The sequence below is a fragment of the Martes martes genome (genome assembly GCF_963455335.1).
Source record: "Martes martes genome assembly, chromosome: 9".
Classification (NCBI taxonomy): Eukaryota; Metazoa; Chordata; class Mammalia; order Carnivora; family Mustelidae; genus Martes; species Martes martes.
Genome location: NC_137896.1, coordinates 120911507 through 120934784, shown reverse-complemented (window position 1 = coordinate 120934784; position 23278 = coordinate 120911507). Strand labels below are relative to the sequence as shown.

Here is a 23278-nt window from a genome sequence, read left to right as displayed (position 1 = left end):
GGTGCGGTTCGCTACCTCCGACCCGCCCACCAGCTCCCCAACCCGGGTACCCAGGTTACTTCTCCGCTGGGCTGGGCTCGGGAGCGCAGTTGCCCGGGTCTCGGGGTCGCCGTGATCGCTAGTGGGGTTCTAGCTTGGCGTCTGTCGCGGCGCAGGGGTTGGGGGGGCTACGTCAAGTAAACACTGGACTCGAACGTTCTGTCATTCCGAGGCGACGGGCCCAAGCTGACGGGCCCGCAGGCCCTGGGGGCGCACTCTCCTGTCGCAGTTGACCACTGCGGGGCCGTGGGCCTTGGGGCAGGACCCCTCGCGTGCTTGGGAAGGGAGCTGAGGTACCTGTGGTGGTCTGCCGCTTTCCTGCCAGGCCGGGCGGAGCAGGCACTAATCTTGTTGACGGGAGGAGGGAAGGGACGGGGTGGTGGGTGCTGTAGGTCTACAATGGGCGCAAGCCCTAATGACAGCTTCCCCCTCAGGTAACCATCGGCGGGCGGGTGGTGGTGGTGGTGTGTGTGTGTGGGGGGGGGGTGCTTTGGGCGTCCGAGAACTTGAGGACACAAATTTTTGTGAAAGCCCCTCCCTCTCTACTGAGCCCCTTGCGTGGGCTTCAGTAGCCAGAAAGTTGCAGCTCCCAGGGTTCGCGGCCGAGTCAGGAAAACTGCAGTGCGACCCCTAGAGGCCTCGCTGGTAATTGCCACGCCGGCTCGAATGGGCTGTGTGGTAGAAGGACGTGGAAAGCCTGGAATTCCGGGGGTTGCTGGGGTCAGTCCAGTGAGAACCTCCCCTGCTTGAAAGACGGTGGTTCTGAAGACCTAATCAAAAACGATGGTGAAGGCCTCTTATTAGGGAAAGTGTGGGTGGCTACTAATTCAGAATCTGTTCCACACCCTTCGTGGTCGCGAGGATTGTTAATTAAGGAAGAGAAAGCAGGACTGTGAATTCTCATTACTAAATAAGCTCACTTTTTTTAGTTTCCCTAGGGGCTCTGTTTTTTGTGACCACAATGAGAAATTTAGACAGTGATGATCAGTTAACTGACAAGCTTCACAAGCCCAAGAGATCGAAAGAATGGTTTGAACCACAGCCACTTTCTTTTATGGAGGTAACAGTAGTATGGCATTTTGAAGTTTGTATTTGGGTAGTTGTACTGAGATGTGGCTTGTGCTTAATATTTTCTCCTATGTTTTATATTTAATTTCTGCTCTTTATTATTCCATTAGTTCTACTAACTTTTGTTTGCTATTCATTTACTTGCTTTTTAAGGTGGAATCATAGGCAAATGATTACGTTTTCCATATAGCAGTTATAAAATTTGTCCTGAAGCACTTTTAATGCTTTGTGTTTTTAAAAACTATTGTAATTTTTTTCTAAACCACTTCATTAAGTTATAACTGATATGCAGTAAACTGCATATATTTGAAGTGTACAGTTTGATAAATTTTGATGTGTTCACACATGAAACTATCACTACAATCAAGAGAATGAACATATTCAGTGTTCCCAAAGTTTCTTTCTACTGTGTCCCTTTTGTCATCCTTCCCTCCTTGCCAACCCTCAAGGCAACCACTGATTTGCTTTCTATCACTACACTTTATTTAGCATTTAAAAAGTTTTATGCTGATGTAATCTTACAGCATGTATTCCTTTTATCTGGCTTCTTTCACGCACCATAATTATTTTGCAATTCATTCATGTTGTGGCATGTATCAGTACTTCACACCTTTTTTTTTTTTTTTTCCGGTCGAGTGCTGTATATCCTAGTTTGTCCATCGGCTGATGGAAATCTTTACATGGACATATGCTTTCGTTTCTCTTGGGTATCTAGTTGTGGGATGACTGGGTCATGTAATAAGTGAATTTAACTTTTTTTTAAAAGATTTTATTTATTTATTTGACTCAGAGAGAGAGATGGTAAGAGAGGGAATATAAGCAGCGGTAGTGGAAGACAGAGAAGGAGGCTTCCCACTGAGCAGGGAGCTGGATACAGGGCTCAATCCCAGAACCCTGTAATCTCGATGTGAGCTGAAGGCAGACACCTAATGACTGAGCCACCCAGGTGCCCCGAATTTAACTTTTTTATGAAACTGCCAACTGTTTTCCAAAGGAGTTTGCCTTGTACATACATAGTTCAAGGATCTGCCAGGGATTTGGTTAGTTAATTTGTAAAATTGGTGGCATCTACTCTATGGCTTTCTCGTTTCAGGTATTTTGCTTTTGACTTTCTAGCTCCTATGATTGCCCTGAACTCTGTCTTCTAATTCTTTTCTTTTCTTCTTTTTTTTTAAGTCTATCTTTTTTTAGTAATCTCTGCAGATTCCGCTCATTCATTTGACAGAGAGAGACATAGCAAGAGAGGGAACACATGCAGAAGGAGGGAACACAAGCGAGGGAGAGGGAGAAGCAGGCTTCCCACCAAGCAGGGAGCTGATGTGGGACTCAATCCCAGGACCCTGGGATCATGACCTGAGCCGAAGTCAGATACTTAATGACTGAGTTACCCAGGTGCCCCTAAATCATTTTTTTTCCCCTAAATCATTTTTTTAAAAAAGATTTTATCCATTTAATTGACAGCAAGAGTGGGAGAGAGAGCAAGCACTGGCAGAGGGAATGGCAGGCGGAGGGAGAGGGAGAAGCAGGCCTCCCACAGAGCAGGGGGAGCCGGATGTGGGGACTCTGTTTCAGGACCCCGGGGACCATGACCTGAGCCGAAGGCAGTCACTCAACCAACTGAGCCACCCAGGCACCCCTTTACTTGAGTTTAAATTCCGACTCAGTGCAGGATTTTCTGGGCTTCTAGTTCTTGGTTAACTCCCATGACTCTTAATTTCCTTGGGTGTTAACCATCCTTGGGAAGGATAGTTCTTGGGTTTTGAGATTTTACTCATCTGTTCTGAAAACAAGAATAGTGGAATTGAAGACTGCTACTTCCAATGATTGGTAATTTGAGAATATTTTGTTTTTGTGTAATTGTGAGATTTCAAAGGCCCAATCCAAATGTCTCACTTTGGGAAATTAAAAAAAATTTATCATATTTACATTGTGGTAAAAGATATATAACACCAAAGATTGCTATTTTTTGACCATTTTTAAGTGTATAATTTCAGTGACCTGTTTACAGCCTCTTGTATTTTCTGGCGGGTATTCATGGAAGATTTGTTATGCAAGTGGAAAAAATTAATGTTATGAACTATTTCGTGAAGACTGTTGCTTTAAAATCTGAAAATGTGGAATGCCTGGGTGGCTCAGTTGCTTAAGTGTCTGACTCTTGATTTCAGGTTGTGATCACAGGATTGTGAGATAGAGCCCTGCTTTGGACTTTACGCTCTGCAAGGATTCTGCTTGGGATTCTCTAAAACCACCCCCCCACACACACATTCTTATGTGCACTCTCTCACAAATAAATAAATCTTCCCAAAAAACCCTGAAAATACAACTTGTATATAAATAAATTTATTAATATTTGAAGCTGTAATAACTAAATGAATTAAAGTAGAATTCAGTAATGACTGAGTGAATTCAAATAGAGGCCTGATTCTATTTTAACTCATAAAAGCATTTTATGAAATGTGAAAAAAAGATGGGTTCTACTTATCATGCAACTCTGGGCAAGTCATTTGACCATGCTGGAACTCAAAATGTCTGTGATCTGAGTTATTTTTTGCCCTGAATGAGCTATAGCAAATAGCAGAAAGATTCAAATACCCTTTAAGTAGTACTTGATGAAGGCTGGCTTGGTAGGGAGTCTGCTTCTCCCTCTGACCCTTAGCCCTCTCGTGCTTTCTGTCTCTCACACTAAATAAATAAAAAATCTTACAGAAAAAAAAAGTACTTGATATGATTTGAAGTAGAAAAACTGTATTTACAGGGAACTTTCCAGGGATATGTCTGTCACATAAAAGCAAATCCAGATAGTATTAATAATACGATTTTTTAATTTTTTTTTTTTAGAATGGGGTGGGGAGGGGCGCCTGGGTGGCTCAGTGGATTAAGCCTCTGCCTTTGGCTCAGGTCATTATCCCAGGGTCCTGGGATCGAGCCCCGCATCGGGCTCTCTGCTCAGCGGGGAGCCTGCTTCCCCCTCTCTCTCTGCCTGCCTCTCTGCCTGTGTGTGATCTCTCTCTCTGTCAAATAAATAAATAAAATCTTTAAAAAAAAAAAAAAAAGAATGGAGTGGGGAGGGGCAGAGGGAGATGGAGAGAGAAACTGAAGGTGACTCCACACAGAGTGTAGAGCCTGACATGAGGCTTGATCTCAGGACTCTGAGATCATGACCTGAGCCAAAACTGAGTCGGATACTTAACTGACTGCGCCACCCAGGTACCCCAATAATTTGATTTATTTTTAAGATTGGATTTTCAAATTTTCATTTTGTCATTTTAGGCACTAGCTAAAGAAGATACTGATGCAGCTATTCAATCAATATTATATAGAGAAAATTATGTAATTAAGGTAAGAATTGGCTACGGAATGTGTCACAATTAAAAATTAAATTTTGTTTATCCATTTTAGATGTAGTACATCATCATTATACAAATTTTAAAAAATAGAGAAAATAGAATTGAAAACACTCATTAGCCCCTAGGATTAACCTTAAGCGACCTCTGAGATTGTTTTAATTGACTTCTCTTTTTATACTTTGTGGGGGTTCTGTAAGAGTTTTCCCCAGCTTGTGCTTTCATCTAGTGGGGCTTCTGTGGAGTCAGTGTGTTTTAAGAGCTGTTACTGGAACACACTGACCAATTATTACTCAGGGATGCATAGGTAAGAAGGAGGCTTTAACTGTAACAGGGTGGGCTTAATTATAAGACAAGATGAATGTGCATGTAGAGGAAACACTGGAGTGGGTAACCTGTAAAGGAAAATTTCCTTAGAATTGCTTAAAAAGGAAAGGAGCTATTCATTAAGAATGGTTGAAGACTGATATGACCTGAAGCTAGGGAGGGATAGAGCCTAGAAAAGCTCTCAGGGTTCCTGGTTGGTTGGTTGGTTGGTTTATTTTGAATTTCATGTTGTTGATTGTAGCAATCACATGATTTCATTTCCTAGATGAGAGGTAAATATGTTTTGGATAAGAAGTTTTAGTTTATAGCCTAAATCAATCATTTTCTCTACGGGCTGCTTGCCGTTTTGTCCAGATTGTGCTATGCTTCTGCTTCTTCACTCTTGTCTTTTTTTTTTTTTTCCTTCCATAGAATATACCTCTTCCACATTCTCTCATCCCTCCTCTTCCTATATAACTTCATTCTTTAAGGCCCATCCCGAATGTTTCCCCTTCTACGAATTAAAAAGAAAAATTTAGTCATTTTTTCCCCATTGTGGTAAAATATATATAACATAACTTTGCTATTTTTAACCATTTTTTAAAGGTACAGTTCAGTGACATTAATTACATTCACATGTTGTACAACCATTATCACTATTTCCAAATAGATGGATGTCATGAAATCATCACCATTATCTATTTCTATTTCTAAAACTTTTTCATCATCCCAGCCAAAACTTCATACACATTAAGTAATGGATTCCCATCCCCTCTGCCCCAGAGGTCCCTCTAGTAACCTCTAATTTATTTTCTGTTTCTGAATTTGCTTATTCTAGATAATTTCAAATAAGTGGTATCCTACAATATTTGTCCTTTTGTGTCTGGCTTACTTCACTTAGCATGTTGTCTTCAAGATTCATCCATTTTGAAGCATTTGTTAAAACTTCATTCCATCGGGGCACCTGGGTGGCTCAGTGGGTTAAAGCCTCTGCCTTCGGCTCAGGTCGTGATCCCGTGGTCCTGGGAGCGAGCCCCACATTGGGCTCTCTGCTCAGCGGGGAGCCTGCTTCTCCCTCTCTCTCTGCCTGCCTCTCTGCCTACTTGTGATCTCTGTCTGTCAAATAAATAAATAAAATCTTAAAAACAAACAAACAAACTTCATTCCATCTTATGGCTGTCTAATATTCCATTTTGTGTATATACCATATTTTATTTATACATTCATCTGTTGGTGGACACTTGGGTTTTTCCTTTTGATTATTGTGAATAATGGTTCTATTAACATCGATGTGCAAGTATCTGAGTCTCTGGTTTCTGTTTTGTGTGTGTGTGTGTGTGTGTGTGTGTGTGTGTGTGTATTTTGGTATATTGTCCCTCAATTGTTTCGTATATTTGTTTTATAGTCTGTCTCTCCAGGGAGAGCAGGCATGTTGTCTAATCTGTCTATGTATTATTCACTATTTCCATTATGGTATGTGTCACCCAGTAGAAGCCAAATAAATGATTGAATTAATGAGTGACTTTGTGGGTTATTCTTAGGACTGTAATTGAGTTTAAATTTTAGAACAACATAGCTTTAAGATAATTGTCTGTTCCATCACTGTTTATTAGGAACTAGATAAGTATTTACAGCATCATGACTTCTTAAAGGCAAGAAGAAAAGAGATGTTACATAAAAGATGGGTTGACCATGTCGCACATCCTCTCCAGAAGAAAATTATAGAAAAAGTTGGTTCGTATAAGAAGATTAAAAATAGGAGACAAGAAGAGTTAGATGGTTTTTTAAAACATGTAAATAAAAAGGTACGAAGAGGTCATTTGATCCTTGTTTCAGTTGGTTTAAAGCTATGATTATCTTTATAATCATCCAAACATCCTGCCCCTTCTGACTCTATATATGTTTAATCTCTGTTATGGCATATACTGTTCTTAAGTCCAGGGCATGTGGAAAGGATGGACAGAAGAGGGTTAGGTCTGGGTTTAAATGTGTACATTAGAATCTGTATTCTTTGCTTTTAAAATGTAATTGTTAATTTTATATACCAATTAATTTTGGACTCTAGGTTCAGGATATTTATATATAGTTCTAGAACTCTGTTATTTACAAAGCTGTAAAATATTTGTTTTGGCATTTCTAAGAGATTGAGATGTTTGACTAAGAAGCATTTAAAAATAAATTTCCAAATCTGTTAGTGTTCCAACATTCGTTATTCTTGCAAATTTTAAGTGGATTCCTTCTGTCACTATAATAGTTTTTACTTGGCTACATTAAGTTTAATTTCAAATTTGGTCTTCCTGTCCCCTTTGCATTTGTCATTGATGCTGTTTTGAAGTAGAAGAATGCAACTGTGTGACTCTTGAGTTTTGTTAACGCTCAAAATTAATCATGCACCTCTTGTTATGTGTAGTTTTATTTCCTTTCTATAGGGAAATGTATTTATAGAGCATTATGATCCCAAAGAATATGATCCTTTTTATATGAGCAAAGAGGACCCAAATTTTCTGAAGGTAGGATAGATTTGTTATTTTTGGTATTACGTGGTTGGTTATTCTGAGTAGCCCTAGTATATAAGTAGTTATTTAGTGATTCCCTAAGAACGCAGTAACATCTTAAGAATAGTTTCCCATCTCCATATCTTAGAAAGGAATAAAAAAGCCAAAGTTCAAAGTAAATTAAGCCTCTGTAAAGTTTGAAAATACTGTATCATAATTGGATAATAGGTAATATTTTAAAATTTTGTAGGCTTTAAAAAATTTGTTAGAAATTTAATACATTTTCATGATACATGAAAAAAAGGGTTTTTTTTGAGAGAGAGAGAGAATCTTAATCAGGTTCCATGACTCAATCTCCCGACCCTGAGATCGTGACCTGAGTTGAAGTCAGGAGTTAGATGCTTAACCAACTGAGCCACCCAGGTGCCCCCCCCTCAAAATCTATTTTTAAATAAAGAATTAAAAACCACTCTAAGGGGCACTTGGGTGGCTCATTTGGTTAAGTGTCTGCCTTGGGCTCAGGTCATGATCTCAGGGTCCTGGGATGGAGCCCTGTGTGGGATTCCCTTCTCAGTGGGGAGTCTTTGTCTCCCGCTGTCTCTGCCTCCTTCCCCCACTCAGTTCTGTCTGTCTCTCTCTCAAATAAATAAAATAAAATAAAATCTTTAAAAAAAACCCCCTCACGATTTCATTACACAGAATGATCTTATTAACATTTTTTGGTATATCCTTCTGGATAGCCAAGACTACTTTCTATATGTAAATGTATATACACGTTTTTATTTTACAAATTGTTGTAACACACATTATGTTTTATAATCTGCATTTTTTTCCCTCAATAGTTCTATGATTTGCTTCTTTCTTTGTCAATAAATATAAATACATAATTTTAATCATTGCATAGTATTCTGCTAATAACAGCTGGGGTGCCTGGGTGGCTCAGTCCATTAGGCCTCTGACTCTTGATTTCTGCTCAGGTCATGATCTCAGGGCATGAGATCGAGCCCTGAGTTGGGCTACGCACTCAGTGGGGAGTCTGCTTGAGATTCTCTCTCTCCCTCTCCCCACTCTCTCCCTTTCTTCCTCTCTCTCTCTCAAATAATAAATCATGGGGTGCCTGGGTGGCTCAGTGGGTTAAAGCCTCTGCAGTCAGTTCAGGTCATGATCGCAGGGTCCTGGGATTGAGCCCCGCATTGGGCTCTCTGCTCAGCGGGGAGCCCTCTCTCTCTGCCTGCCTCTCTGCCTACTTGTGATCTTTGTCTGTCAAATAAATAAATAAAAATCTTTAAAAAATAAAATAATAAATCTTAAAAAAAATAATAACTTGCACTGAGGGGCTTAACCAAATGTTAGGACTTTTTTTTTTTCATCTTCACTGCTACCACATGATGTAATTTGCAGTTGAGGCAAGTGAGACACAAATTGGTTAAGTTACTTTTCCAGTCACACAGCTGTAAATAGCAAAGCGTAGATGTGTTTCTAACTATATATGGTATCTTGCTATACCACCATTTTTTTAACATATTCCCTACTGTGAACATTTAGATTATTTTTGACCTATTGCTATTATAAATGATGTTATGATGAACTTACCTGTAACTATTTGATAAGGTTTTCCATAGGTAAGTTGCTAGAAGTAGAATTGCTGAGTTAAAGATTATGCATAATTTTTATTTATATTGCCAAATTGTTCTCCAGGATGGTTGTATAAATTTGTTCCCCCACCAGAGTCCATTTTCCCACACTTTTGCTAATAATAGTGCATATTATTAAACAAAATTAAAATCCTTGAGCCATAGACCTCATTTGAATCATAGACATTTTAAACTGCTGGCATTTGCAGACAAAGCAGGTTTTTGTTTTTTTGTTTTGCCAAATTGGGTTGTGTGTATGTGTTATTGTTTTTCTTTTAATAGGTGAAAGATAAACTGAGATTTTACAGCTAGAGCCTTAGATAAACTAGCTAGTAGCATAACTAGTAAAGGGCAGAACTGGGATTTGAAACCTGATCTTTTATTTTTTTTTAATATTTTATTTGAGAGAGAGAGAGAGAGCATGCATGCTTATCCCAAAGGGAGGAGGGGGAGAGGGAGAGAGAGAAAATCTCAACCAGACTCCCCAGTGAGTGTGGAGCCCAGCTCTGGGCTGGATCTCATAACCCTGAGATCATGACCTGAGCGGAAATAATGAGAGGCTTAATGGACTGAGTCACCCTGGCGGCCCTGAAACCAGATCTTTTTGTATCACAAATGAAGTTCTTTTACCATGTTGCCTTTCTAAATGATGAGGTGATAGGTGGCCTCTTAAGTTTAGCTGAGCATTTTGAAGTTATAGCAGCAGTTTTCAAAGAGGAATATAGACCTCTGAGAACCCTGAAACCCTGTTAGGGGTCCATAAGGCCAAGTATTTTCATAATAGTGCTGAATATCATTTGCCTTTTTCATAATGTTGACATTTGCTCTAATGCTGCAAAATCCCCGGTGGGTAAAACTGCTGGTACCTTAGAACTTCTTTTTTTTTTTTTTAAGATTTTATTTATTCATTTATTTGACAGACAGAGATCACAAGTAGGCAGAGAGGCAGGCAGAGAGAGAGGAGGAAGCAGGCTCCCTGCCGAGCAGAGAGCCCGACGTGGGGCTCGATCCCAGGACCCCGGGATCACGACCTGCGCCGAAGGCAGAGGCTTTAACCCCCTGAGCCACACAGGCGCCCCACCTTAGAACTTCTTATTAAGTCAGTGTCACCAAATCAAACTCGTGGTCATTATCATCTTCATTGCCATGCACTCACACTAAAATCTAGTTTCACTTAAGAATGTCCTTGATCAAACATTAAAAATTATTATTATTTTTTTAAGATTTTATTTATTTATTTGACAGAAGGAGATCACAGAGAAGCAGGCAGAGAGAGAGGAGGAAGCAGGCTCCCTGCTGAGCAGAGAGCCCGATGCGGGGCTCGATCCCAGGACCCTGGGATCATGACCTGAGCCGAAGGCAGAGGCTTTAACCCATTGAGCTACCCAGGCGCCCCAAACATTAAAAATTATTAATTTTATTAAATCTTGCTCCTGAGTACACATCTTTTTAATATTCTGTGTGATGAAATGGAAAGTATGCAAAGAGCATTTCTGCTGCCTACTGAAATGCAGTATGATTGTATGAATTGTGAACTGTACTGGTTTAATTTTTTTTTTTTAACGGTACACCGTTTTTACTTGAAAGAATGTCTTACAAACTGTGATTAAGTGTTGGGTATTTGGCAGACATTTTAATAAAGTAAGTCTGTCACTTCAGGAAAAACAGCTGATAGTATTTGTTGCTAATAGTAAAATATGGATTTTTAAGCAAAAATTTTAATTTTGGAGAAATATTCACCATCATGGGTGTGATGGCTTCCTAATGCCCTTACACTTTTCTGATGAGAGTGGTAATGATTTTAATGAATGTAATTATAGTGTAATGAAATGTATTAACATTTGGAAGATCTCACATACCTCAGTGACATAATTTTTTCCAAATAGTCAACCCATGACATAGACAAAAGATCCATTCAAAGTTCAAGCTAGGCCAATGGATTTTAGTGTAGTTGAGTTTGAATAATTTCTTGATACAGTTTCAGATTGCACATCGTAACCTTTAAGAAACTACCACTTACTGCGTTTGGGTAAAGTGTCTAAGAAGAATATCTGATCTGAATCAGATCAATTCATATTAGAATGATCTGAAAAAGCTATTAGAGTTAACTATATGGAGGGCCCTCATTTCTTTGTAATGTGCTAAATATATATAATGGTTACTCTGAAATATGTAGAGACTATTCTTTTTTTAAAGATTTTATTTATTTATTTGACAGAGAGAGACATAGCGAGAGAGGGAACACAAGCAAGGGAGTGTGAGAGGGAGAAGCAGGCTTCCTGTTGAGCAGGGAGCCTGACGCAGGGCTCAATCCCAGAACCCTGGGATCATGACCTGAGCTGAAGGCAGATGCTTAACAGCTGAGCCACTGAGCACCCCAAGACTGTATTCTTGATTCATCTGGCCTAAGAGCCATACATAGATGCTTAGGTTAGACTGAAAAAGACCTGCAATCCTGTCCTCAAAAGACATGTTTTTCTTATAGGTTACCATTCCACCATTTCGTGATCCTTTGAAAAAGGCACAATATGACAAAGATGATGAAAAAAGAACTCTTCTTCAGTGTGAGACTGGTACTTAGTGCCTAATTGTTATGTGATTTTATAACCAAGAGCAGTGGGAGTTGCATTTAATTGTGCTAATTTAGGTTACTAATCTTCCTGCAGGCAAAATATATACAATGAAAGAATTTAAAGAGATTGAAAAGGCCAAACTGCATTCCAGATTCCCAAGAATTTCTAATTCAAGGCACTTTATGACTCCAAATGAGTGGCTTAAGCTGCCTACAACTTACATAGAAAGTGAATTTTGTAAAAGGAGCAGGTAATGGTTAATATTATAGAAATTATAGAACCTTTTGGAATTTGAAACTGTTCTTGACACAGTGGTATAAATTTTGTCATAATTCTGATTTTTTAAAAATTTCATTTTTCAATGAGAAATCTGTAATTCTTTGTTTCTATTTTTGATGTTTCTTTTTTTCTTGGGCACTTTCACGATTTTCTCCTTGCTTTTCAATAGCTAGATTGTGATGTGTCTGAGAGTGTGTGTGTGTGTGCGCATATGTGTCCCCTTTCTTTCTGTTTATCCTGCTTAGGGTTCTCAGAGATTCTTGTATCTGTGGTTTGACTTCTTTCTTTTTTTTTTTTTTTTGGAAAACATGAGGCCATTATCACTTCAATTATTTCTTATGCCCCATTCTTTTTCTTTTCTTTTCTTTCTGAGACTCCAATTATTATTATTATTATTATTATTATTATTATTATTATCATTATTATTTTAAAGATTTTATTTATTTGACAGAGAGAGCAAGCACAAGTAGGGAGAGCAGTAGGCAGAGGGAGAGGCAGAAGCAGATTCCCTGCTGAGCAGAAAGCCTGATGTGGGGCTTAATCCTATTATTTTTTTTTTAAGATTTATTTTTTATTTTTTTAAAGATTTTTATTTATTTATTTGACAGAGAGAGAGAGACCACAAGCAGGCAGAGCAGCAGGCAGAGAGAGAGGGAAGCAGGCTCCCTACTGAGCATAGAGCCCAATGCGGGGCTTGATCTCAGGAACCTGAGATCATGACCTGAGCTGAAGGCAGAGGCTTAACCCACTGAGCCTTCCAGGCGCCCCTTAAAAAGATTTTTATTTGAGAGAGAACACACAAGAGAAAGAGCACTGGTAGGGGGGTGGGGCAGAGGGAAAGGGAGAAGCAGGTTCCCTGCTGAGCAAGGAGCCCAATGTGGGACTCCATTTCAGGACCTTGGGATCATGACCAAGCAAAAGGCAGACACCTGACTGAGGGAGCTTCGAAGGTGCCCCTGAGACTCCAATATATATATGTTAGACCATTTGATATTGTCTCATAGCTCTGTAGCTCTTATTTTGTTCTTTTCTGTTTAAAAAAAAATCTTTTTTCTGCTTATATTTCAGTTGGACAGTTTCTACTAACCTATCTTTCAGTTCTCTGAGCCTTCCTCAGCTGTGTTCCATCTCTCTTTTTTAAAAGATTTTATTTATTTTGAGAGAGAGAGAGCACCAGAGACAGAGATAATGACAGAGAGCATGAGATCAGAGAGGAGAGGGAGAAGCAGGTTCCTACTGAGCAGGGAGCCCAACACAGGGCTCCATCCCAGGACCCTGAGATCATGACCTGTGCTGAAGGCACCACCCAGCCGCCCCTGTGTCCTATCTTTTGATCAGCCCATCAGTGGAATTCTTTGTCTCTGATGTGATTTTTATTTCTAGCATTTCCATTTGATTTTTTTCACATAGTTTTCATTTCTTTTGAAACTCTCCCATTTATTTATTTTTATTTTTTTTAAAGACATTATTTATTTGACAGACAGAGATCACAAGTAGGCAGAGAGGCAGGCAGAGAGAGAGAGGGGGAAGCAGGCTCCCTGCCGAGCAGAGAACCCGATGTGGGGCTCGATCCCAGGACCCTGGGATCATGACCTGAGCCAAAGGCAGAGGCTGTAACCCACTGAGCCACCCAGGCACCCCTGAAACTCCCATTTATACAGGTTCACTTTTCCATTAGATTCTTTAACATATTAGTCATAGTTATTTTAAATTCTTGATAGTTCCCATGCTAGGGTCATTTCTGAATGTGGTTCTATTGATTATTTTCACTCTTGACAATGGATTATTTTTTGTCTTCCCACCCCCCCACCCTGTCTCTTATAATTTTTTATTAAATGCTAGATAATTGAGGTTCTTTTGTCCGGCCTTTTTTCTTCCATGTCTTGTCATTTTTTATTGAATACCAGGAAATAGAGCTAGAACAGTATAGACCGAATATGTTTAGAAATAGATATGCCTTTTCTTCTGTCAAGCATTAGTGTGGAGAATTGGGTTCATCAGAAGTTCAGCTGGGTTTAGGTATTACTGTTGCTATTGTTACTTTTAGTGCACTGGAGGCTTCAAATACCTTTAGTGTTGGGCTGCTGTTACCTTGTGCTTTGGGTAGGGGCTGGCTTGCCAGAAGGGTTTTCTCAAGCATTTCTTCTCCCCTATCAGTTTTTGGCTATTTCTGTAAGCCTGCTTCACAGAGTTGTTGGGGGGAGGTGTGGAGTGAGTCTCTCCCATGTTTTTGCTTCATTCCCAGAAGTATACTGCTGTTGCCTGTTATTGCTAGGCTCATAGTGGGAGCATAGGAATTTTTTTCTGTTTTCCTTATCCTGCCACAGTTTAAGGCATGCTCTATATCCTTGGGCCTCAGGAATAGCACGTTCTTAGAGTTCCTTTCCCTTCTCCCTGTGGCAGCCAAACTCTTCTGTGCTTGTTCTTGGGTGAGTTTCCTGCGCATTTTCCAATAGTAGCAGATCTCTGCTTGGTATAGGTATAGGATTCTGGACCTAAAGTTGTTTCTTGTCTCTTCCTGTGGGACAGAGGATTTTTACTTCTATCCTTATCCTAGTAGCACTGGATCCTTGCCTTGGTCCTAGGTGTACCCCTCTTACTTCTCCATAGGCAGTCAGGTTTTGCCTGTACTTCTCTTCCAGAAGCAGCGTATCTTTGCTTATTGTCCTGGGGGTGGGGGGGGGGGCAGAATTTACTTCCCTTTCCCCAGCAGCTTTAGGCGTTTGTTTTGCAGTAGGAAAGAATCCAGGGAAATGTGTGGTTTCCCTGGATTTTTACCTGAAGCTCTTGGTCTCTTCCTGAGCATCCTTGTCACATCCTTTCTGTGGTCTTCTGCTCTATGCCCGGTCTTTTCTGAGGAAAACACTGTTTCCAAGACTATTAAATGCCGCTTTAACCCTTCCTCTATGAAATATTGCCAGTTGGGGCACCTGGCTGGCTCAGTTGATAGAGCGTGTGGCTCTTGATCTCAAGGTTGTCAGTTTGAGCCCCATGTTGGGTGTAGAGATTGCTTACCTAAATCTAAAAATATAATCTTGAACTAAAATATGTCCAATCCACCTCTTTATACTGGTCAGAATGGTCCAGTCTCTCTTTTGTCCCATCACTTGACACACATGTACTTTTCACTTATCATACAGTTTGCAACTGTCTAGTTGTGTGTGAAATGACTAAGTGGATGAGTAGTCATTGGTTGAGTCTGTGAAACTACTTTGGAGTGATTTTGTGAAAAGCCTTTAATGCCAGCTTAAAAATTGGGATTTTATCATGAATGGGGAGTCATTGAGGATAGTTGAGGAGAGCATGAAATGCTGGAAACTTTATTCTGGCATATGCTGTATATGACAGATTAGAGATAAGATAGGACTGGAAGCTGGAGAACATTGAAGTTTTTATAAGGATCTATGTTGTTTTGATAAAGGCCTCAGGATGGTGGCAAAAGCAATGAAATGAAGAGATTGATGTGGTAAAACAAAGGAATTTTTTATTTTGGTGGCTAGATTTGGAGGGCCAGGGAAAAGAGAGGAAATCAGTTTCTTTTTTTTTTAAAGATTTTATTTATTCATTTGACAGAGAGAGCGAGGACAAGTAGGGAAGCAGCAGGCAGAGAGAGAGGGAGAAGCAGGCTCCCCATGACATGGGACTCAATCGCAGGACCCTGAGATCATGACCTGAGCTGAAGGCAGCCGCTTAATGACTGAGCCACCCAGGCGCCACGAGAGGAAGTCAGTTTTGAGAAATATTATCTTACATATTAGTTTCTTAAGGCAGTTGTAATAAAGTATCACAAACTGGGTATCTTCTTCAATTCTGGGGGTGGGAAGTATGAAATCAAGGAGTCAGCGGTGCCATTCCCTCTATGAAGGCTCTAGGGGAGGCTCCTTCCTTGCCTCTTTCCTAGTTACTGGTGGCTGCTGGCGATCATTTTAGTTGGTCTGCAGTTTTTTTTTTTTTCCTTTAAGATTTTATTTATTTATTTGACAGAGAGAGAGATAGTGAGAGAGGGAGAAGCAAGCTTCCCACTGAGCAGGGAGCCCAGTGCGGGGCTCTATCCCAGAACCCTTGGGATCATGACCTGAGCTGAAGGCAGACGCTTAAGGACTGAGCCACCCAGACTCCCCTTTATTCTTGTTCTTTAAAGATAATTTGCTGAGTACAAAATTCTAGGTTGGTATTTATTTTCTCAATGCTTTAAACATATGCTTCTTGTTTTTGGTTTCTGTCGTTTATGAGAGGTCTGCTGTCATTCTGATTTTCCTCCTTTCTCCATGGCTGCTTATAAAATCTTTGTCTTTAAGGTTCTTTTTTAAAGTTTTATTTTATTTTCTTAAAGATTTTATTAGAGTGAGTGAGAGAGAGAGCATGAGCAGGGGGAGGGGCAGAGGAAGAAGCAGGCTCCCCACTGAGTGGGGAGCCCAACAGGGAGCTCAATCCCAGGACCCTGGGATCATGACCAGAGCCGAAGGCAGACCCTTAACCAACTGAGCCATCCAGGTGCCTCAGTCTTAGTATTCTGCACTCTTACTAGAGGTGTCTAGGTATAGATTTCTTTTAATTTAATGTGTTGGTATATATTGTGCTTCCTGGATCTCTGTGTGTATTTTTCATCAGTCTTGAAAATTCACAGCAATGATCTCTTGATTGCTTTTTCTTTATTTGTTCCATTCTGCTTCTGGCCTCATATTAGACATATATTAGACCTTATATCTTTTTATTCTTATTTTTTAGAGGGCGGGGGAGAGACAAATGGAGAGGAAGAGAAAAATCTTTTTTTTTTTTTTTTTTAAGATTTGTTTATTCTAGAGAGAGAGTACAGGAGCAGGGAGAGGGCTAGAGGGTGGAAGAGAGGGGAAGCAGACTCCCCACTGAGCGGGGAACCAGATAAAGGGCTGGATCTCAGGACCCCTAGATCATGACTTGAGCTGAAACCAAGAGTCAGATGCTTAACTGACTGAACCACTCAGGGGTGTCAGTTTCAGTAGCTCTTAAATACTTAAGAATGTATACTAGTTTGAAATAATGGTCTTTTGGACAATATACATAGCAGTCAATATATAACAATAATTTCTGTATCAATATAAGATAGTTTCGTTTTCAAAAACATCCTCACACCATGTTATCTTGTTAAAGGTTAAAAGTGAAAATGAATTTTAACGATTGTAGTTTTGATATGAAACCCTTGACAAGAGTTCCTCATCCTGTGGAGGCTCAGCAAGAAGAAAAAGCAGTTATTTCCAAGTAAGTCTGTTTTTCCATAGCTTTGCTTTTTTCATTAAAGATGCTTGGCTGTGTTTCCATCCCCTGCCATCATTTTAAGTTGCTGGAATGGTGCTGAGGCATATACCACGCTCCTGTGGCATGACATCGGGCACCTCCCGCCTCTGTGTTGGGATGAGGTGGTGACTTGCCTCAACTCTGGTTTTATTTTATTTTATTTATTTTATTTATTTATTTTTTTAAGATTTTGTTTATTTATTGGACAGAGATCACAAGTAGGCAGAGAGGCAGGCAGAGGGAGAGGAGGAAGCAGGCTCCCCGCTGAGCAGAGAGCCCGAAGCAGGGCTCCATCCCAGGACCCTGGGATCATGACCTGAGCCGAAGGCAGAGCTTTAACCCACTGAGCCACCCAGGCGCCCCTCAACTCTGGTTTTAAAGAACAAATTGCGAACATATTCAGAAATAACAAGCAGGGACAGAAGATAGACTGTTAACAACTCAAAGTTTAGGAGATTTTTTTTAATTGGAATTGGAGTAGAAAAATGGAATTTTGGACTAGTTTTGGTGGATAGTAGGTACACTGAGAATGAAGCGATATTTCGAGGAGAGTGGTGGTGGTATGTACTACTTGTGACAGAGGGATCCTCTCAATTATCTAGTTATGGAATTCAAGGAAGAGATTTCTCTGTATAGTTACATAATCTGTTTAACTAGCTGATTAAAACTAATGAGACCCCGCAGATGTTGGTGCAGGGAATGTAAAGTGGTGCAGCAACTATGGAAAAGAGTTGGGCAGTTTCTCAAAATGTGAAACATTAAATGACCATGTGACCCAGTGATTCAATTCCTGCCCGGGAGAAGTGGAAACATACGTCCACAAAAGTGATCATGACATGACATGATATGAGTGATCATGGCAGTATTAGTCACAATAGCCAAAAAGTGGAAACAACCCAGATACTCATCAGCTGGTGAGTAGATAAAAAAAATGTGCCATATCTATGCCTGGAGTATTATTTGGTGATTAAAAGGAAGAGAAATACTGATACATGTTATGAAACGGTTGAAGCTCAAATCTATTCTCTGTGAGAGGACAGCCACAAAAGACCACATAGTGTATAATTCTATGTCCAGAAAGGCAGATCTATAGATACAGGAAGTAGACTGCTGTTGGGCTAGGCCTAGGGTTGGGGATGGACAGTGATTATAAATGAGCTTGAGGTTTTTAGACTTTCTAAAATTAGATGGTGTTGGTTGGACAGCTCTAAATATACTAATAATCATTGATTTCCATACTTAAAATAGGTGAATTGTGTGGTGTGTAAATTACACCTCAGTAAAGCTGTTGATAATAATAGAAAATATTAAAAATAATTTAAAAACTGAGCAAAGCAGAAGAAAAATGAGCTTGTATGATGTACAATTCTCTGTTCCTAAAAAGCCCCAAAGTAAGTTGCAGTACCCTTTCCTTTTTCTGAGTAGGCTCAGAATTTGATGGATAAATGCAATGTGGCCAAAGCCAGAGGGCTTTTTAGAGATGATTGATGCTGCCAGGGGCAGCAGAAAAAATGATTAATGACTAATTGTAGAAACAGATGACTGTGAGAGATGGAGGTGGACACTGTGGGCTTCTCAGTGTCTTAGAGGGGTGGTTTAATAATTGGCTGCTTTTTGAATGGGAGTTGAAATTCAGGGATAATAGAAGTATTGAAAGTAAGCCCTGTTCACTTGGTAGCTAAAGGCCTGAAAAGATGGAATGAGTCAGAATCACTCTTGAATCCTAGGTTTCAAAAGAGTAAGTTTCTCTACAATCCCTAACTGCCACAGTCTCATGGATCTGTTTGGGTCAGGTTTTAGGATAGTAAACGTTTAAATCCTACTTAATTTCTATGTATGATATAAAAGGAGGGCTTTTGTTCTCAAATATCTCTTCTAACAGAGTGGAACCCAACTATGAAGGAGGATATTGTGTATTTGAGTACCGGAGGGCCTATATTTTAGACTAGAGGCTTAAGTCTATGAGGTTCCCTCTGCAAAAGAGGTGGATTAGATTGTGAGTTAGGGAAACATCCCAGTTACGGCATCAGGGGTGGAGAAAGCATATTTGTCTTTGACAGTTAGACCTTCCTTGGGAAGACACAATGGACAACTCTGTGAGGCAGCCATTTACCCTGAAAGAACCCCACGCAGCTGTTTGATTAAGCAGCAAAGCAATTACAAATGGAACTAATATTAAAGCTAGGTAATGCTATTTATTTGGGTTTCTTTTTTATAAAAATGTGTAGATTCATATAAAACTCACCAACTTCAAAGTAAAAAAATTTTTTTTAATTTTTAAAAATTTTTATTATTTTTTTTTAATTTTAAAGATTTTTATTTATTTATTTGACAGAGAGAGATCACAAGTAGGCAGAAAGGCAGGCAGAGAGAGAGGGGGAAGCAGGCTCCTTGGTGAGCAGAGAGCCCGATGCGGGGCTCGATCCCAGGACCCTGAGATCATGACCTGAGCCGAAGGCAGAGGCCTAACCCATTGAGCCACCCAGGCGCCACCCCAATTTTTTTAATGCTACAAGTGAGTTGTTACTTAAGAGAATACTTTTCTTTTTGGTTCCTTCCTACAGAAATAAAGGATCATCCTTTCTGGAAAAAGAATCTCTGTGTTTTCATGAGAGAAGAAATCCAAGTCTCAAAGAGGCCAACTCTGTAGGCCACTTCCTTGACCCTCAGCAGGAAGGGGACCAGGACACCGTGAGGGCTGGGAGAGTCCTCTTTGCCACACACAAGGTAGAAATTGCTGATACCAAAATCTGGGCAGCTGGGAGCTTCTCTGTAGGATAGGCTTTCAGGAAGAGAGAAGGCCGTGGACTGTACCCTCTTTACCCCAAACAAGGCGAGGGAGAGAGTAGAAGAAACAGAAGCAGCTTCCTTTATTCAGAGGGAATGGAGAGAGTTGCTCTGGGAGTTATTACACAGTGGACTTGCCCTCTGGTGGGTGGGCTTCCAGATTTTCCTATGTCCCTATTTTAGGAATGTTAACTGTTCTGTCTCTCTGCCATCTCTGTCATCTCGATCATTTACCACTTATCACACCCAAGCCAGACCCCAAATTTTGTTCTCCTTAATTCAACCAAGACAGGCAGAAAATTTTCAAAAGCACCATGTGCTAAATTCAGTGTAGTAAAATTTAGGAAGTAAAAGCCCCCAAATTTAAAAATGTGAAATGTATAAAAATATAGGTGTTCACAGAGCACAGTTTTCTCATCCTAAGATAACTATAATTAGACTTGGTGGCCATGTGACTAGTCTCACTTAATTTATTGCTTCCAGGTCTATTTCTCTTCTCTTCACCCTTGTGTGTCCCAGTGCCCTGGGGTAGAGACTCTTTCAGGAGTGGATTTGGAGGAAAAGTCACAGCACACCCTCCCCATCTTCCGGTTAGAGATCAATATGGGAATGGTGTGTTAGTCCAAATATACACTCTTCCTATCTTCTTTTCGGTCTCTCCATTTCCCTTCTCCAAAGTGTCAGGAAACTCATTTTTTTACTTACTCATGGAAGTTTTATTAAAACTTTATTTTGTAGTTTAACTCCTTTTACTGTAATGTTTTAGTATCCTCCCATGTGCTTGCTTGCTTTCTTCCTCAAAAAATTGTTTTAAGATTTTGGGCTCCTGGGTGGCTCAGTCCGTTACGTGTCTGCCTTCTGCTCCGGTCATAATCTCAGGGTCCTGGAATCAAACCCCATGTCAGGCTCCCTGCTCAGTGGGGAGCCTGCTTCTCCCTCTCCCTCTCCTCTTCCCCACCACTCCTGCATGCTCTCTCTTGTTATCTCTCTCTCAAATAAACAAAATCTTTAAAAATATTTGTTTTAAAGATTTTACTTATTTATTTGAGAGTGTGAGAGAGAGCATGAGCAGGGAAGTGGGGAGAGGGAGAAGCAGACTCCCCTGCTGAGCAGGGACCCCACACGTGGGGCTGGATCCCAGGACTTTGGAATCATGACCTGAGCCAAAGTCAGACTCTTAAGGGACTGAGCCACCCAGGAGCCCCTCTTCCTCAAAATTTTAACAAGCACCTACTCTGAGCCAGGGGGTATTTTAGAGGCATAATGGTAAACAAAAGAGGTAAATCTCTGATCTGGAGGAGCTTACATTTTGAAGGAGGAGGGACAGACAATAAATATGATATACGTGAGCTAGTAATATGTACAATGAGGAAAATAAAACAGGAAAGGTAGGGTAGGGGAAGTACATCAACAGAACAGGTTTGAATGAACAGCAGGTTTATAGTTGCTTTATACTGGTACTGTCCAAATCTATGTTATAATGGTCGTGAGTATCTTGACTTTAACCAGCCCCCAAAAGGATTATTCTTTACTTTTGTATTTGTGTCCCTCTTATTGCCAAAACCTGCCTTGCCTCCAGATTCCCCCTCATTCAGGAGAACAGGATTATAATCCAGCCAGGACCCCTCAGGACAAAAAGCTAGGAGTCACCTTTGATTTCTTGCTTTTCCTCACTTTCCCTGTCTAGCAGGTGCCAGCTCTGTTGGCTTATTAACTTTTCGGTTTCTCACTACTTTCACCAGTCCAGGCCGTCGGGCTCCTACCTGGTCTTCCTCCTCCTGCAGTTGCCCCTGTATAATCCATTCTCCATACAGAAGCTGTGGTCTTTAAAAAATGTTAGATCCGATTTCTCTCCTACTCAAAACCTGTGAATGGCTTCCCTTCAGACTTTGGAATTTATCCCAATTCCTTACCGTGGTCTCTAAGTCCCTGGACCATTAGGCCCTGCCTCCGCTCCAACCTCAGCTCCTGCCTTCCCTTCACATTTGCTGTGGCAGCCTCACCAGCCTTTCTTTGTTTTTTCTTTCTTTCTTTCTTTTTTTTTTAAAGATTGTATTTATTTATTGAACAGACAGAAATCACAAGTAGGTAGAAAGGCAGGCAGAGAGAGAGGGGGAGGCAGGCTCCCCGCCAAGCAGAGAGCCCCATGTGGGGCTCAATCCCAGGACCCTGGGATCATGACCTGAGCCGAAGGCAGAGACTTTAACCCACTGAGCCACCCAGGCACCCCCTTTTTTTTGTTTTCTGAACATACCAACTTTGCTCCCATCTCAGACTTTTGCTTCTGTCATTCCTTCTACCAGGAACATTCTTTCTCCAGATTTCTCCTTGTCTCACTTCCTCAGTTCACCCAGACCTGGGTGACCTCTGCACAAATATCTCCTCAGAGAAGCCTTCTCTGACTTTTCTAGTTACAACAGTCCTACCCCCACATCCATTCCCCTGTCCTCCCTACCCCCTTTTACCTGTAAAGAGGTGGGATTCTGGACCCAAATAGAGGCAGAGTACATGGATGTAGCTTGGTGAATTTTGTGAAGGAACATTGTTTATTTCTGTTCACTTCATTACTCAAGTGAGAAGGTCATCTGTCGGGTGACAGTGAAGGTAGAGGGCCAAGATTCAGAGGTTTGGAAAAAGGGAAGAAAGGAAGGTAGTATTTTCTAAATCACCATAATCCTAGTGTAAATTAGTACTCCAGACATCCTGACAGTCTGAAAGCAGGACCATGGGGGGTCCCTCGACTCCTGTCACACATCAGTGGTCTACCCCTCCACCCCATAATAGGGTTGGCTTGTCCCCGAATCTCTGCATGTTTTGAATCCAGAGAGAGTGATGAGAGGCTGAGGTGGGTTTAGGTGGGTCTTTGCCTGAGAGAGGAGTCAGTCAGCTCCAGAAGGACACGGCTTCAGGGGGGCTCAGCTCTGCTGGGCTGAGGAACTCTTTCTGCTCTTGTAGGCTCCCCATTCCTGGATCACACGTAACTCTTCTTTTCTGTCACCTTTCAAAGGTTTTAGCAACCAAGGAGTGTACACCCTGATCCTTGATGGGTGAGGGGCACAAAAGAAGGCTGTTCCGGAGGAAGTCATCTGCCAGTGGGACTCACTTATGGTGAGGACCAAGGAAGGCGCTCAGCCACTTGCCTTCTGAGTTCGGTGTCTGTCTGATAATTAAGGAATCACAATACCATGTATTGATGGTTATTGCCAATGTATTTTCTGTAGATGTTAAATATTGCCTGAAAGATCCAATAAAAATATTGATAGCTACCTTACTGAGTGCCTGTCTCAATTCACTTGATCTTTCCTGAATCAAGGTAGGTATAGCCCCTTCTGTCAGGGACCCTTAAAACAGACTGCCTCACATTCTCCCCCTGTTTTTTCTCTTCTCTCCTCCCTCCCCTCCCCTCCCCCCTTCCTTTTCTCTCCCCTCCTCTCCCTCCCTCCTTTCTCTCTCTCCTTTCTTCCTCCCTCCCTTCCTTC

The 23278-nt window shown here is 40.9% G+C and overlaps 1 protein-coding gene across 1 annotated transcript; it reads left to right on the top strand.

The window, feature by feature from the left end:
* Window positions 1-24: 24 nt before the first annotated feature.
* On the top strand, window positions 25-23069 carry LOC308349379 (protein FAM228B-like). The gene is made up of 10 exons (XM_080814028.1): window positions 25-332; window positions 969-1099; window positions 4378-4446; window positions 6371-6562; window positions 7187-7267; window positions 11372-11459; window positions 11553-11709; window positions 16869-16976; window positions 19577-19739; window positions 22807-23069. Exons 2-10 carry the CDS (start codon window positions 1001-1003, stop codon window positions 22834-22836), a joined length of 987 nt encoding a protein of 328 aa, XP_080670154.1. The 5' UTR covers window positions 25-332; window positions 969-1000; the 3' UTR covers window positions 22837-23069.
* Window positions 23070-23278: the final 209 nt, after the last annotated feature.